This window comes from Tiliqua scincoides, chromosome 1 (assembly GCF_035046505.1).
Source record: "Tiliqua scincoides isolate rTilSci1 chromosome 1, rTilSci1.hap2, whole genome shotgun sequence".
Taxonomy (NCBI): domain Eukaryota; kingdom Metazoa; phylum Chordata; class Lepidosauria; order Squamata; family Scincidae; genus Tiliqua; species Tiliqua scincoides.
In genome coordinates, this window is record NC_089821.1 from 60,574,118 (window position 1) to 60,597,764 (window position 23,647).

The 23,647-nt window shown below is 42.2% G+C and overlaps 1 protein-coding gene and 1 pseudogene across 3 annotated transcripts in view; both read right to left on the minus strand.

Moving 5' to 3' along the window:
• KMT5B (lysine methyltransferase 5B) overlaps positions 1–23,012 on the minus strand; it is a 36,054-nt gene extending 13,042 nt beyond the window's left edge. The window contains exons 1-4 of one of the 3 annotated variants that reach the window (XM_066611082.1): positions 22,521–22,901; positions 16,167–16,285; positions 10,850–11,085; positions 6,560–6,707 (exon numbers count right to left, since the gene is read on the minus strand). In XM_066611082.1, the coding sequence (XP_066467179.1) occupies positions 6,560–6,707; positions 10,850–11,009 (308 nt within the window). In that variant the 5' untranslated portion in view covers positions 11,010–11,085; positions 16,167–16,285; positions 22,521–22,901. Of the gene's footprint in view, positions 1–6,559; positions 6,708–10,849; positions 11,086–16,166; positions 16,286–22,520; positions 22,902–22,961 lie in introns of those variants that run through there. The other 2 variants (XM_066611093.1, XM_066611089.1) reach the window with 2 other exon arrangements.
• LOC136637880 (5S ribosomal RNA) lies at positions 15,432–15,551 on the minus strand (annotated as a pseudogene).
• Positions 23,013–23,647: the final 635 nt, after the last annotated feature.

Here is a 23,647-nt window from a genome sequence, read left to right on the forward strand (position 1 = left end):
CACCATAATTGGCCACTCTGCCATGCTGCACTATTCTGTGCATGTGCCAGCATTCTGAGGCTCTCCAAGACTCTGCACATGTGCCAGCAGAGCTCCTCAAAACTCATTTTACGAGTACATGCTTTATAAGTGTAAAGTGTTCCAGAGAACAAAAGGTTTAAGAACCACTGCACTAATACATGGGGTAACTAGACTTGACTGCTTGCTTCTTCCCACATTACACAATGGAAGCAAGTACACTGTCAATCAAGATTACATAAAATGGATATGGCTCCCAAATAATTTTTAATTTTAAAAAATCTGTTTAAAAATTGTATTAATCATTCCTATGATCTGCAAAGATAAAAAGAACCTTCTACTGTGGAATTAGCAATCCAGAACAATAGGCAAAACATGGTTACAGGTAAGCAGACTGTAAGTTACTGCACCATCAAACTAAGATGCAGCTTGACTGGGATACTGATCATCTGTACATAATCACTGTGATGAGGCTGCAGGTGAATATAGTTACTGGATGTATCAGGAAAGGTATTTCAATAGGCAGGGTAAGCAAGTAAATGTATCTTTATGCCACTAGTCATAACTATGTAATGGGGTAGAGAGATATTAGCACCCATGTGCAAGATAGGAAGTCACATATGGGATACCACGTCTAGTTTTGTTATCCATTTTCAGAGAATAATTTTAGATCTAAGACATAAAGCAGAGCCACCAGAATGACTCCAAGAATTATTGAAATTTAACAGCTCAAACTTATGCATGTCTACTTAGAAGTATATATATAATTGCAGCCTTTATTTTACCAACACAATTAAATTACATTTAAGTAGGTAGGGCTGCAGAAGGTGAGGGGAGCCCTGTGCAGCACTCCCTGAAGCTTGGAATCTTCAGTAAAAGTGCTGCAAAGCACTTGCGTTTTGCAGAAGGTTTTACTAAACCTTTTACTGAACATTCAAGCCTTGAATGTATATGAAAGTACCCCCCTCCCTAGTTCCTCCCTACAAGGATTAACTGAGGGAGTTAAGCTCCCTCAAAGTTTGAGGAATGCTGCTATAGAAAGAACATAGAACTTAACACAGAAAGTTAAAGAGTTAAACACTAAAATGGATATTAACAAAATTTTTGGCTGCATAACTGGCAGGCTTCATTTTTAGGTTAGTATCCTGATACTAGAATACTATCTTTGAAATAACTACAGGAGCAAAGCTTTTAACTGATTCAAGACAATCAAATATGCCATTTCTGAAGAACATCTTACAGTTTCTTCTTTAACACAGTCCACTGGGGATACTGCATGATGCCACACAGTTGTCAAAATTAGAAATAGATGCTAAGTTACCTGGAATTCTATCCCTCCCAAAAATAATCTCTGGGAGGATTAGCAGATGGGTTCTATGCATTAGTTGATGGGTTTTGCTCATGCTCAGATACTAGTGGTAGTTTAATAATTTGTTTTAGCCACAGACTAGCAGAGACAACTAAATATACATATGAACATTCTAAAACTGTGCTGAATATCATGTTGGCAACCTTCAGTCTCGAAAGACTATGGTATCGCGCTCTGAAAGGTGGTTCTGGAACAGCGTCTAGTGTGGCTGAAAAGGCCAAATCGGGAGTGACAATCCCTTCCACACTGGGAGCAGTACATATATAAAACCTAGCCAACCACACCAATTCATCAGCCTATAAAAATATGTATAAATCTGAGTATCCTGAACCTAAAATCATACATGCAGCCACTATTAATTTGCTTTAGTTTGCTTTCACAAACTAAACTCTTGACTCTTAAGAAATAGTCAAAAGATTTCTATCAAATATATCTACTCAATTGCAAACCTAAAAGTGATTTAAATTTTGAGTAGAGAAAGTGTGATCCTATTGAAAAAAAATTGCACCAGCAGATCATTTATCACCACATCATATGAACTCCAATTGCATTAAATAGTGGGGAAGATATTCTACTCAAAATCGGACCCACAGAGGCCATCATGAAAGTCACTGCCAGTTCTTGCATAGTTTCCTTCAGAGCACATTATGGGTATGAACTGACTGAGTTGGTTTTCCAAAATGAGGAATAAATTTTATGTAAAGTACTGTAGCCATGGTGCAAAAACCTTAATATTAGCATGTGCTGAATCCCATAAGCTACCATCTTTAATTCTACATGAATCTACCCAACTACAGGTTCATAATAAACTGGTAAAAAGACTGAAAAAAAGACTTCAACCAAAACTTTGGTGAGTTAGTTTTGTAAACTTTTTTCTAACGAAATCATGGCAATCTAAAACCTGGATAGTTAAACATCCACAATCCACTGAATCCTATGATTCTGAAGTTAATAAGGTGTTCCAAGTTGTATGCAAGTGTTTAAACAACGGTATGAGTGCGAAGTCTCCACCCATCCCTTTTAGGGTAGCTTTCCCCAAAACCACTCCTGAGGGCTGAGGAAACCTTGAAAATAGTGTGCAACTTGGTGCAAGGGATTCCTTGCATGAGCACCGCTTAGAACATAATCCTCTGTGCTTTAGATGCAATGGCATATTACCCTAATTCTGTTCTGAGATTATATACCATTAGGGAGACTAAAAATTGATCTCTTTAGGATCTATGCTCCATACATAAATTAACTTGATATTCTAAAAACACAACATACAACGTATTCAAATTAAATTATGGCTATAATTCTATGCAGATGCACCTGGCAGTCAATTCTATTGAACACAGCAGAGCTTCCTTAAAAGTAAACATGTACAAGTCAGCACTATGCTAGACTATATACCTTTTATATTTATCTGGAATATTTTTTAATTCTTTATACATTTGTTTAAAGGATTGCAATCCACTTCAAGAGTGTGGTATAAAATGAATGAGACCTTTCACTGAGAGTTTCAGAATAGGAATAAGAGACAGGAGAAAGAAAAATTTGTAAGTTGATTTTTCTGTTCTGTAATCTTTATGGGGCACATGGGAGGGTCATAATGAACTCATCAAAATTTACCAGAAACGCCTCCTAATTAGCTGCTGTAGCCTTAAACAGAAGTGTACCATTTTAGTTTGCACTAAAAGGGGTACTAAGGGGGTACTAAGGGGTACTAAGGTTTTGCCAATTCCCCATACTCCTCTGCACCCCACACAATCCTGTTCCAGAGAGTCCTCCAATCCTCAGGAGCAGATTTCCGGGGGGTACTGAGGACAAGTGTGCTGAGAAAAGGGCAATGGAAGTTCACTTATACTATACAATCCATTATGATTTAATGTTGTCACTTTCTGGCAACCAAGCTTTGACCCTCTTGCTGTGCTGTTTATCAACATTTTCCTTTTTCTTCCCTCAGTGAAGAAATTTCTTCAAAATAATCCTCAACGATCCCTCTTGTGCAGGTTTTACAAGTTTTTATGGACAAGTGCTGGTTGGAACAAACACTGGTTGGAAGATGCTTCTTCTCAGTAGCATTCCCAGAGGTGGGGCACGGCGCTAGGTTTTGCAGGACGCCTCAGTGTGCATGTAAGCTGCACCTCCCCCTTGTTGCTGGAGTCTGTCTGGACAGTGAGAGCAGTGCAGAGGTGTCTCTTCCACATTTCTCTTGACGCCTGGAATGGTTCTGACAGAGAGGGGGAGGGGCAGCTTACATGATGTGTTGAGGTGTCCTGCAAACCTCAGCGCTGTGCCCCCCTCTCAGAATGCTACTGCTGCTTCTTTCTAGTGTTCCTTTTTGCTTTAGTTTGTCCCTTTTCCCTTTGCTCTACAGTTCTTTTCTAACCCAATTCCACATCCACAAAATAGGTACTGTGCAGATGAAAGGTAAATGTCTACATTTTTTGATCAGCAGGTAGAATAATAGAAAAGCATACCAATTGAGCCAGTTGCAGGAATTAGATAAGTTACTAGGTATAGAATAGTCACCCAGATGAACAGATGACAACTATGTCGACTTGCTTGTCTCTTCCCATAACACAGTGTGGGAACCGGCATATGATAGCTTTTCACTTCTCTTTTCCAAAGGAAAGCAGCCATTCACAAAAGGAACATAATTTCATTTTTAAGAGATATGTTGGTGTTAATTTTAGATTTTAATTTTAAAATCAGGTTATTTTAAAAGGAGAAACACTGAAATGGATCTAAAAGGTGCTCTTTGGGGTGCTTAGCACCTCATACTAGACTGTTACATGAAAAAAGTAAAATGAAATCCAGAGTTGCTCCCCTTCTTGCGCAAGAACTTGTGCAACCTCTTCTACAAGCAGAATCATGGACACTACTATAGAACTTACCTATAACAGAAGTGAGTGAACTTGTGCACAAGCCTGTGCACAAGTGTTTGCAAAATAGCACTAGTGACAACTTTCCTTCTTCTGATGGTTTTTTGGATAAAATCTGATTTTTAAAAATTTTTTATCCACACTGCTAATGCCCCAACATACTGACTACAAAGTCAAACACATCACAAGTGCTGCTGGAAGTACTTCTCCCAACTTTAGACCAAACTTTCAATACTGTCACTCTGACAATATTGACTTCAAAGACAACTGGTAACAACAACCTAATGTGTAACAAACAGAAAAATCTTTTTCCAAGTTCAATCAAGGTGAGCAAGTGAAACTGTTCTAGGCATTTAAGGCCCTTGAGTGTACATACTGACAATTCGCATTTAATAATTTTAAATAATTTCGGCTTCACAACCCAAACATCTCCTGGAATATCTTTTGGACACCCCAGCTTTAGATATATCATATCAAAGTATCTTGCATGGACACAGAGATAATTAGGATTCTCACATGAAAATGTGACACTGAAACTAATCCAGAACTCACATATTTAGATTGAGTAAGGACTCTACTCAGCCCCAAGAACCTTCACCTTGGTGCATTGTGCTGTACTTCAGGTAATTGGGATTCTATGGAGCAGGTTTCTTACAGAACAACCCTATATTTGCTTACTCCCACTATGTTCAACAGAACTTAGTCCCAGGTAGATGTATACCAAAATGCAGCCTTGTACACTCATCTATCCAGGCTGTGATCTTGATCATTCTCTTACACACACACATGCTAATGGATAACTTGGGAAAACATACCCAAGGATATTAATATCTCGGGTATATCTTCCCCTTCTAGTAATTAAAAATTGCATTACTTTCAATAAGTATTGAAAGGATGATGTAGTGATTTGAGAGCTGGACTTGGACCTGGAAGATCCAGGTTCAAATCCCCGCTCAGCCATGAAGCTTCCTAAGTGACCTTGAGCCAGTCACTATCTCTTAGACTCACCTACCTTACATGATCGTTGTGAGGGTTTGTCATGAACTACTACTAAACCAAACCCAGCCAGGATTTCATGCAAGGGGGGAACACAACTGGGCATCATTAACTTTTTTAAAAAACAAGAAAATTTTAAAAAATAGTTTATCACTGGATCCTGCTTTTCAAAAGCTCTGTGGATAATTCAAAAGGTGTTCCTTAGAACTTCTCTATCATTTTCTTTCAAATGACAAGACGTCCTGGAATGTCAAAACCAAATATTGTTGTACCATGTCTTGGCAGAGTATTATCTAAACAAGCTTATTGGTATAAGAGTCAACATTTTAGAAACTTGAAGTTTCTCCCACTAAGTCAGAATGTAGGAAGAGTCACTGATGGAATATTTAATGTCTTCTCGCAGGCATAAGAAAAGGAACCTCTAAAGATTCTAGGAAAATTTCAACCAGTAAATAGCTTTCCTAATACTTTAAGGCTCCCAAAATTTTGACAGATGAAAGAAGGTTTTAAATTTAATGTGACTTGTCCAAGCACAAACACCCTATTAAGACTAGAACAGCTACAAAGAAATTAAGTTCTTAAGTTTCTTCTTGGAATTTTTGTTCAAAAACTCAAAACTCCAAGTTATGTCAGTGAGAGGTTTTAGCAGCTGACTTTTAAAGTACAAATTAGTTATTCTTTTCCAGAAACACTTCTGCAAGGTTTCAAGACAGTCATCTACCTCATTATATATACTGTGAGTTTAAGGTAGTAATTGCTAGCAGAAAAATGTGAATTCTAGTCATAGAGAATTCCTTTGCAAATGCAGCATGTAAGCTGAAGTTCACACGTTAAAGCAAACTGAATCAATCATTACTACACACACACACACACACCAGGCAAACTGCCTAAATGGAAGTGAGTCGGGATGACAGAAGGCAGTGAACAGTAATTATACAACTATTTGTTATAATTTTTTTCATATCACTCAATAAGTGAGAGATCTAAGTCAACACATGAGCAGTAAAAGATGGTAACTCTTATAATTATCTGAGAAGGTAAGTACTTTGGTAGCACAGTGTTGCAATTCTGTTATCTTGTTTATGGTAGGTCTCACTCAGAACATGGGTAATGGGGATTATGGGAGGTCTGAATTACAAGAGCCAAAATCTACTTAGCCAAACACTCTGGGCTGAAGTTGGATTCCTATTTGTTACATTATAAAGATACCATTTTTACAAGTTGAGAGTTGTCAGCAATACATTTATTCTTTACTACTGAAATGTCCAATGCTTCATATTTTCTAGGAAAATAAATCAAAGGAAATTACCTAGTGTTCATTTTATGTGTTTGAAACCCTAAGTATGGATCAAGAACCAAACTAGTTGCTAGGTCATCATTCTCACACAGCTCCTTGGCAGACATTCCAGAGGAAGGCACGTAGCGACTTTGGCCCTCAAATCCCGAACCACCACTACCTGTATAAAATCAAAAGAAATGTCAATATTAGCTAAAACAAACTAGTGAATCTTATGGACTTTCCCCTTTAAGAGGCAATCTTGTGAGGAAAACAACAGGAGTAGGTGCTTCTAGACAAATGCAGTTTGTCCTAAATGCATGCTAGTCCACAAGGAAAAAAAAACCAGGGGTGGGGGCGGCTTCTGTGGTCAGACTCCAGTAGCATGATTTGTCATCTCTGTTTTGGGAGGGCCCTTGGTTTAATCAACATTTTTTATCACACAGAAAGGAAACTTAAAGCATAACTGAACCATGATCCTGGGCTTCAGCTCAAATCAATTAAAGGAAATTATAACATTCAGTGACATCACAAAGATCATCAGTAAAGTTTTGTTTTGGTCCAGTTTAAAAAAACAACTAGTTATATATTTAATAGTACACAAATGGAAATTTAAAACAGAAGGCGGACATGCTGACAGCAGAATAACGATCTTGAGAAAAAACTGGTCTACTTATTTGCCCATGGCCGGACGACCAGTGGTTTCTTTCAAATGCAGTCTTTGTGGCATCCTGTCCACCTCCACAATGCTTTTGCACTGAACTATACATGAGCTATACCATACCTGATTTACAATTAGTTTGCCTGGTGTGTTTTCAGGTTAAACGCACAATGTACATTTGGGCCTCAACCACAGTGGGCGTATTCTCATCATCATATTAATTGATCCCTTTGAAGGTTCAAAATAATTATAAACATTGCCACACTCTCATTTGCATGATGCTTTCATTTGACTTCAATATTTGGGTTTTCAAATGTGGGCAGTATTTGGAAGGAACAGGGATCTACAGGTACGAGGAGAAAGAAAATATGGGAAATACAGTACTGGGATGATTCAGTTAAGGCAGGGGTGTCTAACCTTTTTGGCAGAAGGGCCACATCATCTCTCTGACACTGTATCGGGGGCCAAGAAAAAAAGAATTAATTTGCATTTCAAATTTGAATAAATTTAAATAAATGTATATATTAGAGATGGAACATATGAATGAATGAAGGTCTTGCAATAACTCAAGACCTATAAAAGGCCTTGCACAAAGCAAGGCCGGCCTTTCTTTTGCTGCTGCTGCTGCATCACAGATGTGAAACAGCAAGCAGTGGAGGCTGCCCTGGTCCTACAGATCATGCAAGAGGTTGAACAGTTGCTCTCATGCTGAGAGCAGTTGCGTTGGGCCAGCACAGGCTCCAGCAAGTCTCCAGAGGGCCAGAGGCTCATTGAGAGGCATGGATTGGGAGTCCCAGGGCCGGGGTTTGGGCACTCCTGAGTTAAGGGAACAAAAGGTTGGAGACCGACAACGGCTCTGTAACCTGACAACCAGAAAGTCAACCAAGAGTCCTGTTGGTTAGTGAGAGTTTTGTAGATACTGTTCAACTATTTTCAAGATACAATTTATCCAAGTCTTACAATTAGTCACCTGCCTGGTTAGATGCAAAAACTACTTCCCAGCAAATCCTCTGAGGATGAGTCATGTCTCTCCCATTCTCCTTTCTAGTGTTAACAGTAGTAATGCTTCCTTTTAGAAGCAATATAATAAGAAGCACAGCATGAAGCTTCTATAATGAAGCTCTGCCTGCCATAGGCTTCTGTTGCAGTTTGATCTAAATGGTAAGTTGGTGACCACCTTGAGTTAAACAGATTTTCATGCAACTGGTCTATTCATGTCAACAGTGGAATAAAGAAGCTGCAATCTCAGAGAGGTTTATGACTTCTGTTAACTGAAAAAGAAAAATTATACAAGTAGAGTACTTGCATTAATAGGTATGGGTTGCTTTTGACAAGGCTGCCAACATATTGTCAAAACCAATTTACATTGTTCTTTCCAGCCTCAGGAGCAGGTCTGATACTAGAAAAAAGGAAGATCATCACATTCACTGCTCACATAGCATGACAGCACATATTGAGACACTGGCACCTCTCCCTTTGCAGTCTCAGAAGTTGCAAAAGATGATGTGTTATGAGGAGGAGGAACATAAGTGCCACAAGTGGTTGCACTCTGTACCACTTATTTGAATAAGAAAAAGAACCTCAGGAAGCCAAATTTGTCCTCTCATAAATGTAGCATCAAATGAAATATAATTTTGCTTAAACATAAAAAGACTGCTCTGCCAATAGAAAGATGCAGATCTAAGAAGAGCCGTGCTGGATCAGACCCAAGGCCCATTAATTCCAGCTTCCTATATTGCACAGTGGTCCACCAGAGGCCTCAGGGAGCAAACAAGATATCCTGTTCCCACTCCCTTGCATTTGGCATTCTGAAGTATCCTACTTCTAAAACCAGGAGGTTGCGTATACCCTTCATAGCTTGTAACCTATGATGGACTTTTCTTCCAGAAATCTGTCCAACCTCCTTTTAAAGGTATCTAGACCAGGTGTTATAACCACAGGTATGGTAGAGTTCCACAAATTATATGCCGAGTAAAGAAGTTTTGTCTGTTCTAACTCTCCTGTCATTCAATTTTAGTGGGCATACCCTGCTACTAGTGTTATGTGAGAGGAAAAAGAACATCCCTCTATCCATAATTTTATACATAATTATGTCAGGCGCTTTTTTCTAGACTGAAGGGCCCCAAACACCGTAGTCTTCCCTCATAAGGGAGGTAGCTTCAAACAGACCACTTTCCTACACTGTATGTACATAAAGATAGCAAAATACTCTTCCTTGGAGCCACTTGATGCAAAGTGAATGATACTACAGGTATGATCCTTCATAACATGATCAGGCAATCACCAAAAATCTCTAAAAGTGAAAAGGTGTGTTGGTAGCACAAAACACAAGGCACCCTTTTCTCCCTTCACTGTTGGACAAAGACAAGAATTATGAATATGATGTAGCAGGGTGGGTAGAAGACAATGGTTTTTTATTAGCTGTGGTCACCAAAAAACTGGGATTGTCTGCTCTCCCCCAAGAGTCTTTGCCAAGCAAGGGCCACAAAAGACCCACAACTCCTTTTCCCAAGGTAATGGGAGGCAGAGAGCTTGGCACACTGCATCACCAAGATACTGTTATGTCCAGCCTCAGACAAGCAGGGGATTTGGAAGCTCCCCCTCCTCCTAGAAAGGGTGGAAGGGAACTGCAAGCACTGCAGCTGAAGTCTCCTCCATCACAATTTCCAGTATCTCAGTAAGGCTCCTGCTGGTCAACCCTGTGCCAACTAGGCACTCTGGATACTGTGGCCAAGAACCGCTAGTACTCTCTCCATCTTCAAGAGCTGAAAAGAGTGTCATAGGCTTGCTAGCTCTACCCTGTGCTGACATAGTGCTCTGAATGCTTTGTCAACACAGCAACCAAACCACCCAAGCTTTCCTTTCACACCAGAGAGTTGGAGAGCAGGTGGAGTTCACCATACAATTGCAGAACAATTCCTGCCCACTTCTATGGTACCACTGAGAAGAAAGCTGGTGTTCACTAGTCTCAAGCACCAGGGGGCAGCATTCCACATGCCATGAAGTTAGGAGTAAGTAAAAATGGAGAACATTAAATTTGAAGTGGCTCTATATTTCAAATAAATTAGGGTTGTTAATCCCAATTTTAATTGTTTTTACCAATATCCAAGATCACAGTAAAATAGGAATTAAATCAATAAGCATAATATTGTTACAATGGCTCCCATGAACACAACTACAATCTACAGCCCACTTAAATCCATGGTACATTGGGTCCCTTCGGGAAGAAAGGCAGGGTATAAATGAAGTAAATAAATAATACATAGCCCCCTTGAGTTTCATAGCTGCAGACTTCACCATCAACACTTGCTTTTCTGGGACACATCACAAATATGTAGAAAACTAAATTCATTACCACTGGACGTTAGGCATCAGACACAATTTTAACATAATTCATACAGAAGAGCATCAAACAATCCACATTATGTTTTCATTGGGTCTTAGGTTTATTTATAAATAAGAATCAATGAATTTCTACATTGATCTGTCATGATATAAAGGATCTTATTAATGCAAAACAATGTAAATATTTACAGATATAATATAATCCACAAATACAGCCTTCATGAAATTAAAAATGCACATAGTGATATTCCACAGGAAAATCAGAAATTTGACAAATCATAAAGCGAGATAGTTCCTTCACATTAACATATACATACATCTGCTTGATCGTCTCTCAACTCCATTTTTGCCAGTCTTTGGGTTTTCCTTTCCAGGGTGTTCTAATTTGGACTGGTTCTGAAGGTGATCATTGGATAACCTGCTTCCAGTTCTGCGGCCATTCACCACCATGTTCTTGGATTCTCCCAACCACTTCATTCCCACAGGCAATCTGCCCCCGTTGCATTTAGTCCTTCTTCCAAAGGCTTTATGGAGTCAATTTTAATTCAACTTCCTAGTGGAACAAAACACAAATAGAACCCAGTTCAAAAACTCAGTAAGAGGAAAAACATACCATATGCTCTATGAAATAGTTCAGGTATATTAATAGTCAAGCAACATTTTCAATAAAACTATTTTGTATTTTTATACATAAAGGCACTAAAATAATAACCTTTACTACTGTAAGTATTAGGCACTTGTAGCAGTCAAATGAAAACCTGCTTCACCAAGTTTCACTCTGTGAAACACAAAAAAACAGCATATATATACGTACAATTACAGGAGGAATTCATGCACATCTTGTCACCTCGCACAATACTTCCTCAGCCTAATAGGAGTGAGTGCAGCTAGGAGCAGAAATTGATCAAAGGCTTCTTCTCCTACCCTTGCTTGGAAGCCATGAGCAAAGGCACATGTCTGTGTTGAGAGGAGGTTCTCAACATCGATAGACTCAATCCTATCCTCAGTTGTGTGCAAGAATGCATTCTACATTCTTCTGCACACAAGAAAAACATTCGTGAATTGGACTACAGATGTTAAATTTACAGAAAATCTGAAACTGCAGAAAACACGTTTTTTCCTAGAATCCCAATGGAAATTGCTGGGGGGGGGGGATTAAAATGCATGCAATGTTTAATTTTCTTATCAGCTCTTAACCCTTTATGAACATAAAATGTATTATGTATAGTGTAGCACATAACCATTGAACTGCTTGGTATACTTATGAAATTTTAAAGTTTTTATTCAAACAATAATTACAAATAAATCTGAGATACATCAGTATCAGAGATGGAGCAGCAAGTTGTTGCAGTCAGAGGTATTCAAACATCTTATTTTTTGCCAGCTGTAAAAATAGCAAAAAACAGAAAACAAAAACAGAAGCTAACATTGCTGTAAAGAAAACAAAAGGGTTTTTAAAAAATGTGGGTGGACTTAAAATGATTTTAATTTCAAGACCAGCATTAACCAGAAACAGAACAAACAATGCAAAAACATGGTTTTGGTAAACAAGTGCTGAAACAGGGGAAAAAAGAATACACATAACAATCACTCTTCCAAACTGCTTCCAATGCTCTGGAAAAAAAAAAAGTTTGCCTGCAGTTCACAATGGTAATCACTGGAAAGCTTAGGACTGGTTTTGTGGAACTGTAGCTACATGACAAAATGTTATTTATGATGGTGCATAAAAGGACAGCACTACCTCCTTATGCACTAATTGTTGAGGTATTTAAAGAATATCAACAGCATCTGGTACCAGAGATCTGTTACGTTTGTCCAGTGTCCAATTTGCTTCTGCTTTAAGGTGCTCCAAAGCTGTTATACCTAGGCCTCACTTCTCTGTAGAAACATACAATAATAATCTTATATTTCCTGAATTCTCTATCATCCGCTTCTTCCTCCATCTCCTTTTTCATTGTCACATAAAGCCATCAATGTTTATGGTAATTTACAGAATAACATAAGCAAGAAGTCTTCTGGCAACAGAGGGGGAAAACTCAGAGAAACTGAATCTCCCTTGCTACCAAATGCTTAAACTTCCCTTCTGTAACCATCTTGTCCTCTGGCACTTATTGCAGGAAGAAGTGGACATAGCATACCAGGTTGCTGGTTGAGCCTCCCCAAACAGCAATTCCCCAGCAGGGTGAGCAAAGGGGCAGATGCAGTTCTGGAGGCAGAAACAGAGGTACAACTGGAATGAGAAGGGTGTAAGAAGTAGGAGGAGGCAGCATGCCTAGTGCCCTACGCCTGCCTAGCTTAACCCCTCCCTTCAATCTCTTCGTTTTTGGGTTTACCAGAACCCTAAATTCCTAGCTATTTCCAAGTGCTCAAAAATCCCTTCTGTGTATAATACAATGTTTACACATACAGGTGAAACCTGTTTATGAGCAGATTTTTCATCCACAGATATGGCTCAATCCGGGTGCTCTAGTCCCGCATTGAGCCAGACCTGGCTCCACCCCAAAGGGGACCAGAGCGCTTTCTGAAGCCTGCAAAGGAAGCCTCTGCGGGCTTCAGAATGGCCTAGGCAGGTAGACGCACACCACCTCTGTGGGCTTCCAGAGGGGCCCAGAGCACAGCTCCAGTCCCGTTCAAAGGGAAAAAGGGGCAAAAAATAATGAATTTGATTATCTGGAATTTTCGTTGTCAGTGAGGAGTCCAAGGATTCCTTGCAGATACCGAGGCCCCACCTGTAACTGTAAATCCTATGCACAATATGACTTATACAAATTATTGCAGGAACTTCAGTGCACATCTTTCAATACCACTATAACATTTTAAGTTGCTAGAGTTATTTACTGTGTTTTTATCATTAAAAGATCACAGACTTACTGCATTAAATTCTGAAATGGTCAACCACAAAGCCTAGAATAACTGAACCACAATAACTGATAACAAAGTATTTTGTACAACCAAAGTGAAGTAAATCTCAGCTTTTAAATATAAAAGCATAAAAGATTTGTCATATCACCTCACAAGACTGCATTCTTTTTCTTCTTCATATCTCAAGCTGTCAACTACTATGAGCCTCAAAACTGGTTTCAGGTTTTAATACCGAGAGTGATAGTATGATATAGAAAGCAAGCCCACCCCAATATGACCAAATTCACAATATTCATCCATGTTATTCTAGTTAACATGTGACACTTGTGTGAGGGCTTGGAAATTGAAAAGTTTTACTATTTTAAAAGTTAGCCATCTCTCTTGAAGTCATCCAGAATAATAGTTTTTGAGGCAAACTTCCTGATGCACTAGATTAGTACCATAAACAATATCAAACCAAATTAAACAGGATAGTGATTCACTTTAAGAATAGATCCATGAACAATGTAACTGCACTTTAACCAATCATATTTTTGTTAAGGGGGGGCAGAATTTGCTAGTGCTAAGTGCACAACAGATGTGATCATACTCCCTTGTCCTGCGCATGATCATGTTCCTTGCCATATTTCTTAGTAGGGTGGATTAAACGCTCTGAAGTCACAGGTAAGAAGAAGGGAGTCTCACCTGGAACATAAATTTGGGCTCAAGTCTTAATCTGTGAGAGGCTGCAAAGTGAGTTGTTGGTGATCTCTATTTACCACTACCTGCAGGTTTTGGTGGCAGGATCAATGCCAAGATTTAGGGCAGAAGGAATCAGGCATGTCCGAGACACTCAGGACCAACTGTCAAAAAGTCCAATCCAAAGCCAAAGTAATTACTGCTGAAGGCTACAGGCTTTTATGGATATAGTTACATCTAGTAGGTAGTAAGCAGTAAACAATCCCATCTTTCAGGGGCTTCTCCAGCTCACTGCTCTTTGGCATTGCCACCTGACTACTTGTTAACATGGTACAGTCATTGGTTTGAAAGCATCTGATGCTGAACCATCAGTGTACTGTGGTCTTCACCAGTTCCTGGGTTAGGAGAGCCTGTAAGAGCGTGATCAGGGGCATCTGCCTACTTGCCTCTCCTTTTGGGAGGGTGCATATACATGAACCTCTCTTCCCAATCACCCCCAAGCTCTGGGGAGCAAACAGAAAAAAAGGAACAAGTTACAGCTTCTTCCAGCCCAAGAGTCAGTCAGCAGAAGCAATAACAGCCATATCTCCTGTTCTTGATTGCTTCTCAGAATACAACAATTAACACCTGAAAACCCTGTTAAAGGGTTTAAATTGCACAGAAGAGAGGAGTCCCAAAAGCTCATACTGTTTGGAAAAGTTATGCTGAACTTGGAAGAATTAACAGTATGAGCAGCACATAATATGGCATGCTGAGTTATCATCAGTGCTTGATGAGGAAGGGCACAGTGCAAGCCATGCAGGTATCTGAGTATTTGTATGCAGGATTTCAGAGACAATATAAATGCTGGCAATTAAAAATACTGAAATTCTGAAAGTCTAATCAACTAAAAATATTTCACTTCCTCATTATGTAGAAAATTCTGGTAAGATACAGCACCACTAACCAACAGAATCACTGACAACATACAGGTGGGCAGACTGGGCCAGGGAGGTTTGTGGGGATGGCAGAAGCTGCTGCCAAATCCTATGCCCGTCTGGAGCCATGGAGCCCAAGCTCAAGAGCAAGCGCAGATCTGAGAAGACCCATTGGGGCCAGTGGTGTTCTACACGGGTAAGGGAGCCGATGTTCCCTTACCTGGAGGAGACTCTGTTGAGCGCTCTGGCTCTGTGGAATACGGCAGCAGCCATAGGATTGGGCTGTCCATCTCTTTGATTCAACCTTAAAACTGGATCAGATGAACTTAACTCAGGCTGAAGATAAATCAATATACTATAAATATGCTTCCCTCTTCATGTTAAGTCAACCCTACAACCTGCAAATGGTTGGCAACCTTCAGTCTCGAAAGACTATGGTATAAGCCTACAGCACCCAGTATTCCCAGGCGGTCTCCCATCCAAGTACTAACCAGGCCTGACCCTGCTTAGCTTCCAAGATCAGACGAGATTGGGCATGTGCAGGGTAACAGTTGCTGTCAACCTGCAAGGAAAGTGGTAAAGTTGGCAGGCTGCACAAAGACTACTACACTGATACAAAGTGGTAACAAGAGTGTGGTACCAATATCACATTAGAAAAGGACATAGCAGTATGGGTGGATAGTTAGCCACTCTTGCAGCCCAATCCTATGCATGTCTACTCAGAAATTAAGTCTCCTTGATTCAGTGGGACTTACTCCCAAGTCAGTGTGCACAGGATTACAGCCTTAAACCATAACAAGGCAAAGAAAACTTTGGAGGAGAGACTGGCATAAATGATTTGTGCTACAAGACAGTTAGTCACAATGCAGTCAGCTACATCAGTGGAACTCTATACACCTGAGTAATGGTCCACCTGAGTAAAGGTCTACCTGTGTAATAGTCAGTTTTAATGAGATTGCAACTGGCAGACAAAAGAGCAGACTGAATTTGCCCCAACCTGCTTCACATAAAGCACAGGAGTGCTCCTTTGACATGTTCAATACTGTGCTATCAAAGAGTGTAAAAATCAAGGTGTCCATTTGTTTAATAGTACAGACTAGGAATATCAGAACTATAAAAAAGTAAATGCCTTTATGCTTGCAACTAGACAGAAATCACAGTAATAGATAAAACCTACCTATTCATAAATTAGATGTCAAACAAAAAAGGGCCATTCCTACAATTCCACTGCTTTTTCTGACAATTGCAAGAAGTAAAGTCACAGGATCACATTCTTCAAATATAGAAACTCAAGACCTAGAATATAGAAAATCTTGCTTAATAAGATTAATTTATATTAATCTACTACAGTAACAGAACAATTTTTAAAACAACAAATACCGTTTGGTGTAAGGACTACAGTTCTTTGTAAAACTGAGGCCACAATCATGAGCACACTTACTTGGGAATAAGCCCCACTGAACACAATGAAATTTGCTTCTGAATAAACATACACAGCATTGTTCTGTAAGCCAAAAACATCACCTAGCACTAAAATCGAGCATTCATTAATTCTATCATCATAACTGAAGTAATGTTAATGTGAAAAGTAGTGATAATAAGTATAACTTATGGAATGAAACTAACAGCCCGATCCTATGCAGCTCATATGGCCCGCAGGGTGCCCTAGCAATGACTGTCGTGAAGGTGCTGTAAGAGAGTGCATGTCACAGATCACCAGCAGCAGTTGGCACTGGGTCTCCATGCCAGCAGAAAACAGGTGAAAACCACCCAGTGGTAAGTTGGGGTAGCTTTTCAGGACAAGGGGCAGGCAAGTCGGAGGGAAGGGTTGGGCCTGGCGGAGGGGGCAGGAACAGCATCAGAAGTTGCTGCCAAATCCTATACCCCCTCCTATGCCACAGAGACCAGTACAGGTCTCCTTAGTTCTGTGCCAGCTAAAGAGCTGGCACAGATCCAAATGGACCCACTGGGTCAGCTGGGGCTGTACATGGGGTAAGGCCGGGTGGTCAACTTTTTAACTTTAGAGCTCCTGGATCGTTAACAATTGTGTAGTAGAGGAAATTTCAGCAGGTGCAGCTTGTCATCTCATAGATGACAAGTTGCACCTGCTGAAATTCTGTCCTCTACACCAGTGTTTCTCAAACTGTGGGTCCGGGTCCACAGTTTGGGTGGGTCACGAGCCAATTTCAGGTGGGTCCCCATTCATTTCCATATTTTATTTTTAATATATTAGACTTGATGCTACCATGGTATGTGACTACATTAGGGGAAATGTTCCAGACCTGTACTTTTAACAAGCTACTATGTATATTCTTTTAACAATGATAGACAATAGGACTTACTCTTGGGTAAGTGTGGGTAGAATTGCCGACTAGGATTGTGAAAAATGTTCCTGCTTGATGATGTCACTTACGGTCATGACATAACTTCCAGTGGATCCTGACATTCTCATTCTAAAAAGTGGGTCCCGGTGCTAAATGTGTGAGAACCACTGCTCTACACAATTGTTAACGGTCCAGGAGCCCCAACGTTCAAAGGTTTGCCAACCCTGGAGAACGAGAACCCATCTTCCCTTACCCCAAAGGTTCCTGAACTAGGCATCACAGTGCCCCAACAGACACTGTCTCTGCCCCCTTAAAGGGCAGGGTGATGGCAAAGGCAGTGATATGACCGTTTTCCGGGAAACCGGAAGTCACATGTTTTCACCCGAAACAGACATTCTGAGCTTTGTAGAGGCTCAGAAAAGCTTCCAGAGGCTAGGGGAGCACGACTTCCCTCATCTTTGAAGGCTTCACATAATGTCAAGCCTCGCTTGGCAACAGGCAACAGCAGGTCCGCATCCCTGTCGCCAAGCAATGCACAACTGTACTACAACATGGACAACTTATTTTTAAAATATTTTAAAATATAATAAATAATATTTATTATTAATAATAAAATATTGAAATAAAAACATCCCCACCACAGAGTTTTACACAGATTTAAACATAACTAGTAACTGGGTTTTGCTGTTCATTTTATTGTATTTTTTAAAAGTCTCATGACATTTTACTTATTTAAGAGACTTGTGTCCCACCTTTCCTGTTCTGCAAAGGAAGTGCTTAAGGAAACACAATACACACAATTTTAAAAATCAATAATTAACATAAAGAAAAACACAGCTCCAGAAAGAAAAAAGGAGACAGCATTAACTAAGAGGAGACTGAACAGATGAATATGACACTTAGGCCTCAAAGGCTAAAAAGAACAGAAATATATGTGCCAACAGTTTGTGTCATAACAATGGAAGTGATAAAGCCAGCCTTACATTCAGGGGCAAACAGTTCCATAACCTAGGTTCCATTGCAAAGAAAGCCCTCTCATGTGTCACCACTGAACTTACTCCTGCTAGTGCAGGGCAAAACGTGCAACAAACTCCTCTCAGATGATCTCAGGGGGCAGACAGTTTCATTACAGGTGCAGACCCTGAAGTACTCTGGGCCCAAGTCATTTAAAATAAGCAATCTAACATTGGTAAAATATTAAAACTAGCACCCTGAATTGCACCCAGAAATAGTCCAGCAACCGATATAGCTGATAAAGCAAAAGAATGCTATGCTCTTCATACTGGCCAACAACCTTGCAGTAGCACTGTACACCAGTTGAAGTTTCTAAATGGTTTTCAAGAGCAATCCCATATAGAGTGTGTCACAGTAATCCAAGCATGATGCAACTAGTTCATGGCCTCCATAGTCAGGTCTGACTGATCCAAGAAAGGCTGGCATGCCGTCTGGGCAAAAGCATCCAGGATCACAACTTGATGCCTAGAAATCCAGGTGCACTTCCAAAGATCAAATCTGTGCTTCAAGGAGAGTGTAACCCCATCCAGAACTGGGTGGCAATCCAGAACATGGATCACAGAACTCCTAACACCTCTGTCTTGCCCAAATTTCAACCTCTTTGGAATTTTATAGATTTTATCATCTATAAAGTCAAAGCACAGGTTAGAACTCATTTGTCTCAGGAAAAAATTCTTCAGTTCACTGAGAGACAACAACATTTCTAAGGCCACACACTATACGAGTGCTTAATTTAAACTTGCACAGAACTGTTACCTAAGGTTTCAATGGATAGGTATAAAAACAAATACAAAATATAAATCTGTTACTATACACCACAAACTAGACACCTGTTCAAATAAAGGTGAACACAAAGTATAGTTATATGCTTTAAGTTACTGAGATAAACTCCAATATGTAAAGGAATTCAATATCTAAAGTCAACAGTGTGAACTGCAAAATAGTAGTATTGCTAATTTGTGGCAGGCTACTTCAGCTGCATATGTTTTCATTCAAAAAACTATACACATACCTATTAAGTCTAATAAAATGTATCACCTGATCTATTTGTGAGTCTATACATCTTAAGGTCTAGGGCCGAAAAGGCAGGTCTAACTGAGCCTGGACTATATTACTTCAGTCTGCAAGTGGGATTCTACATAATAAAATACTAATAAAACACTTCCAGCATAAATAACACTTGCATTACAGGAAGAAGGATTCTAGCCTAATTTTCTTGCTGACAGGACAGTTTTCAATGCCCTGGAGCAGGGGCTCTCTAACTTTTTAAGGGTCCTAGAGGCTGCTGCCTGATTGCTAGGGGGTGTGGCTATAATGGTGATTGGGCAGTAGTGCCCCCCAAGCAGCAGCTTGCTTAACCCTTGACACACCTGGGCTAATCTGCCATCAATTTCACAAACCACCAAAAATTGGGTCATGACCCACTGATGGGTTCCAGTCCCATAGTTTGAGAACCACTGCCCTGGAGTATTTCTTTGTTTTGGGGGGGGGGGGGGATTTCAGTATACAAAGCTTCATCTAGAGCTTGCAGTTCAGTCCTGACACAGATTTATCAGCTCATTGGCTATTTATAAGAATTAAGTTTTATGTTCATACCAATGGTTTTCAAATTTTCTATATTCTAGGACAGTATTTCTCAAACTGTGTATTGGGAATCAATAAGTGAGTCGCAAGCCAATTTCAGGTGGGTCCCCATTCATTTAAATATTTTCAATGTATCTACCATGACTGCATCTGGGAAAATGTTACAGACCTGCATTTTCAACAAGCTACTAGATATATTCTTTTAACAATGATAATAAATGGGATTTACTCCTGGATAAGTGTGGGTAGGATTGCAGCCTAGGATTGTGAAAAAATTTTCCTGCTTGAAGATGTCACTTCCAGTGATGACATCACTTTCAGTGGGTCTTGAAAGATTCTCATTCTAAAAAGTGGATGCAAAGTGTGTGAGAACCACTGTTCTAGGAACACAAGCCAATGCAGAAATATCTGCCACAGAATTCCAAAGCATTCTGGGGGACTGAATGCACACTCAATAGCTACAGGAATAGGTAGAAGAACATCAGCAATGGTTGGATAACCCATTACAGTACTACTTTCCGAGAAATGCCAGGCCATATTGGGAATACTGTCTGAAAATAACTCACATAAACCAAACATCCTGTGTGTCATTTTCCCCCCAACTATCTAGAGCTCAGAATTTGCCCACTCCCCTCAGTTTCACTTCACTGTTTCCCATCACATTTTCCAGATTTTTCACCCCAGTAATCAATCCACCAATCTTCTGCTGATGCGTCCATCTACTTCTGTCAATAGAACAGGAACATTTCTCTCTTTGAAGATACTCTTTGATACAAGCATTTTGTAAGCAGGGAAAAAAGTGGTGCCCTAATAAAGACTACGTAACAAGATATGCATTCATAACACTTCACAATGGGAAAAATCTCATTCCTTAGCTATCAGGAGTCCCTTGTAGAAAAGCTGCAGATGTACAAAAGTTTCCCAGCTGAACAAAAGTGACAGTTCACAGCTCTGAGAGTGCCCCTGTTGCAAAGCCAAGCCAGACCTTGTATCCTGACAACTGACAGCAGCACACTTCTTCAGTTGCTCAGCTGTCTGGGTCAGAAAAAGAGACCTAGTCTATCTTCTGACTTCTTCCTGAGTCCGCGCTGCCCCCTGCAGGCAGCTTGTCTTCTTTGGAGGCTGGGAGCAAGAAGATTCCCAACATCTCCACTGAAAGCAGCCCTACCCCATTCCCATCATAGATTCGTGTGCAAGCATCCTGGCAAAAACCAGGAACAGCCAGAAACGAATGCATCCTCCTTAACGTGCCCTCGTGCCTCTGCCAGCCTCGCCTCAGAAGATCCCTTTAGAATCCGGAAGGGCCACAGGAAGAGGCCAGCTGTCACTGCCACCCACCAACCCAGTCTGTGTGCCTTGCGCATGTCACTGTCACGAGTGGTTCAGCGCCTCTCTCCTCAGCTCCTCAGAAGCCTAGGGTTGTAATTCCATCCATGCTTACCTGGGAGTAAGCCCCACTGACTATAATGGAATTTACTTCTGAGTAGACATGCACAGGATTAGGCTCTCAGTGCAGCCGAATGGGCCTTGGTGCACGCTGGGCGATGGGACACATCCTTTCCCCCACCCCGCCCCATAGAGCCACTTGAAAACACCTCCAGGAGTGAGGTCTGTGAAGCTCCACAGAGGCCTCAGAAAGGCCGCTGAAGGGGCTCTTGGAAAGGGAACAGGAGGAGGCCAGGCAGACATAAAGGCAGCCAGCGTCAGATCCCACTAAGAGGCAGCCTGTCAGAGGGAGAGGGCTGGCTGCCCAGTTCTGGCTATACTATCCCCCAATACACTACACAACACACACACAAAGAACACATCTCTGGTTATATACTATCCCCACTCTCTCTCTCTCTCACACACACACACACACACACACACACACACACAAGAATGCATCTCTGGCTATACTACCACCCCACACACACATACACACAAAGAACACGTATCTGGTTATACTAGCCCCCCCCACACACACACACACCACACATCTCTGGCTATACTACCACCCCACAAGACACACACACACACAAAGAACACATCTCTAGCTATACTACCACCCCACAAGACACACACACACACACACACACACAAAGAACACATCTCTAGCTATATTATCCCCACCCCACCCCCCCACCCCGAACACATCTCTGGTTATAATACCCCCTCCACACACACAGAACACATCTCTGGCTACGCTACCCCCCTCACTCACACACACAGAACACATCTCTGGTTATACTATCTCTACACACACAGAGAGAACAGTCCCTGCCTGCAGACTGACACACCGCAGCCAGGCCGCCTCCTCTTCCGAGCACCGCTCCCCGTCCTCAGAGGGAGCTTTCCTCCTAGCAACAGCCCCTTCCCTTCCCCTCCCTCAGCTTTGTCCTGGGCGTCGGGGAGGGGGAGGGGAAGGGAGACAGCAGCACCCCTCCCACCCTCCATGAGGCGCCCTGCCCTCGAGGGACCCCGAGACAGCGCTCGCGGGGGACCCCCCACCCCACCCGCTCTACCCCGGCCCAGCCCGAGGGGCGCCGCTCCCCCCGCCCCCCCGGAAGGAGCGGGCCCGCCGCCGTGCCTGCCCAGCCCAGCCCAGCCCCGCTGTGCGCGAGGCTCACCTCCTGCCGCCGGGGCGCCGGGCCCCTCCGCGCAGTCCCGGGCCGCCCCGCCGCCGCGCAGTCCCGGCCGGGGCGGAAAAATAATCATAAAAAATAATAATAATTCCAAAGGGAAAAATGGCGGATTAAAATCCAAGATGGCGGCGCGAAGGACGACCGGCGCGGACTGCCTGCGGATCCCTCCGCGGGCCCGCGAGAAAGAGTCCCTGGCCCCTCACGGCGACCCCGCGGCGCAACCACGCATCCTCGGCGGCTCTGCGGAGGGCGCCCCGCGCTGCTGCAGGCGGAGAAGCGTCCCCGCGCACGAGCTCTCTGCTCCCCACTCCTGCCTCAGCGGCCTCAAGAAGCGCCACCCGCTTGGGCGCTCCGAGGCGGGCGGAGGGACACGCCGAGCCAGGACCTCTTTGCCACGGCGGAGGGAGACCGAGAGGCTCTTCTTACCTTAGCGGCTCACCCGACACGGCCCGTCCTCCGCAGTCTCTCCACACCTCTCTCCGCCGCGGAGGAACACCGCGGCAGGCCGACATGCCGCGCGGAGGGATACGTGCCTCACGGAACCTCCTCGGCATATTGCTGGAGCCCGGGGCTGGGGAGAGAAAATCAATCCGCCCCCTTTAAACTCCCGGCCCTTTAAATGGGGCAGGGCTGCCGGGCAGCCGCACCTCGGAGCGGCTCTGGGGCTGTCACTGCAGGGCAGGCGCGCGCACAGCCAAGCCAATGCAGGTCGACTCCGTTTAGTCCAGTCCCGTTTAGTCAATGGGGCTTACTCCCTAGAAAGTGTGGAGAGCACTGGGCCCACGGTCTATCAGCCCCGTCCTCTCCACACTTTCCTGGGAGTAAGCCCCATTGACTCTGATGGGACTGACTTCGGAGTAGACATGCAGAGATGGGGCTCTCAGGCTGCAGTCCTAGCCACACTTTCCTGGGAGTAGGTTCCATTGACTACAGTGGGACTTACTTCTGAGTAGACAGGCATACGATGGGGCTGTATGTTATGGGTCCCCCCTACAGGGGGTTTCTATACACCTCTTATTTTTTTACTTCATTGGAGGGGGCTGTTAAAATAGGGGCCTGTCTAGCGCCTGAATAAGCCACCCTCGACATTTGGCTGATCAGCTGTATTAGGC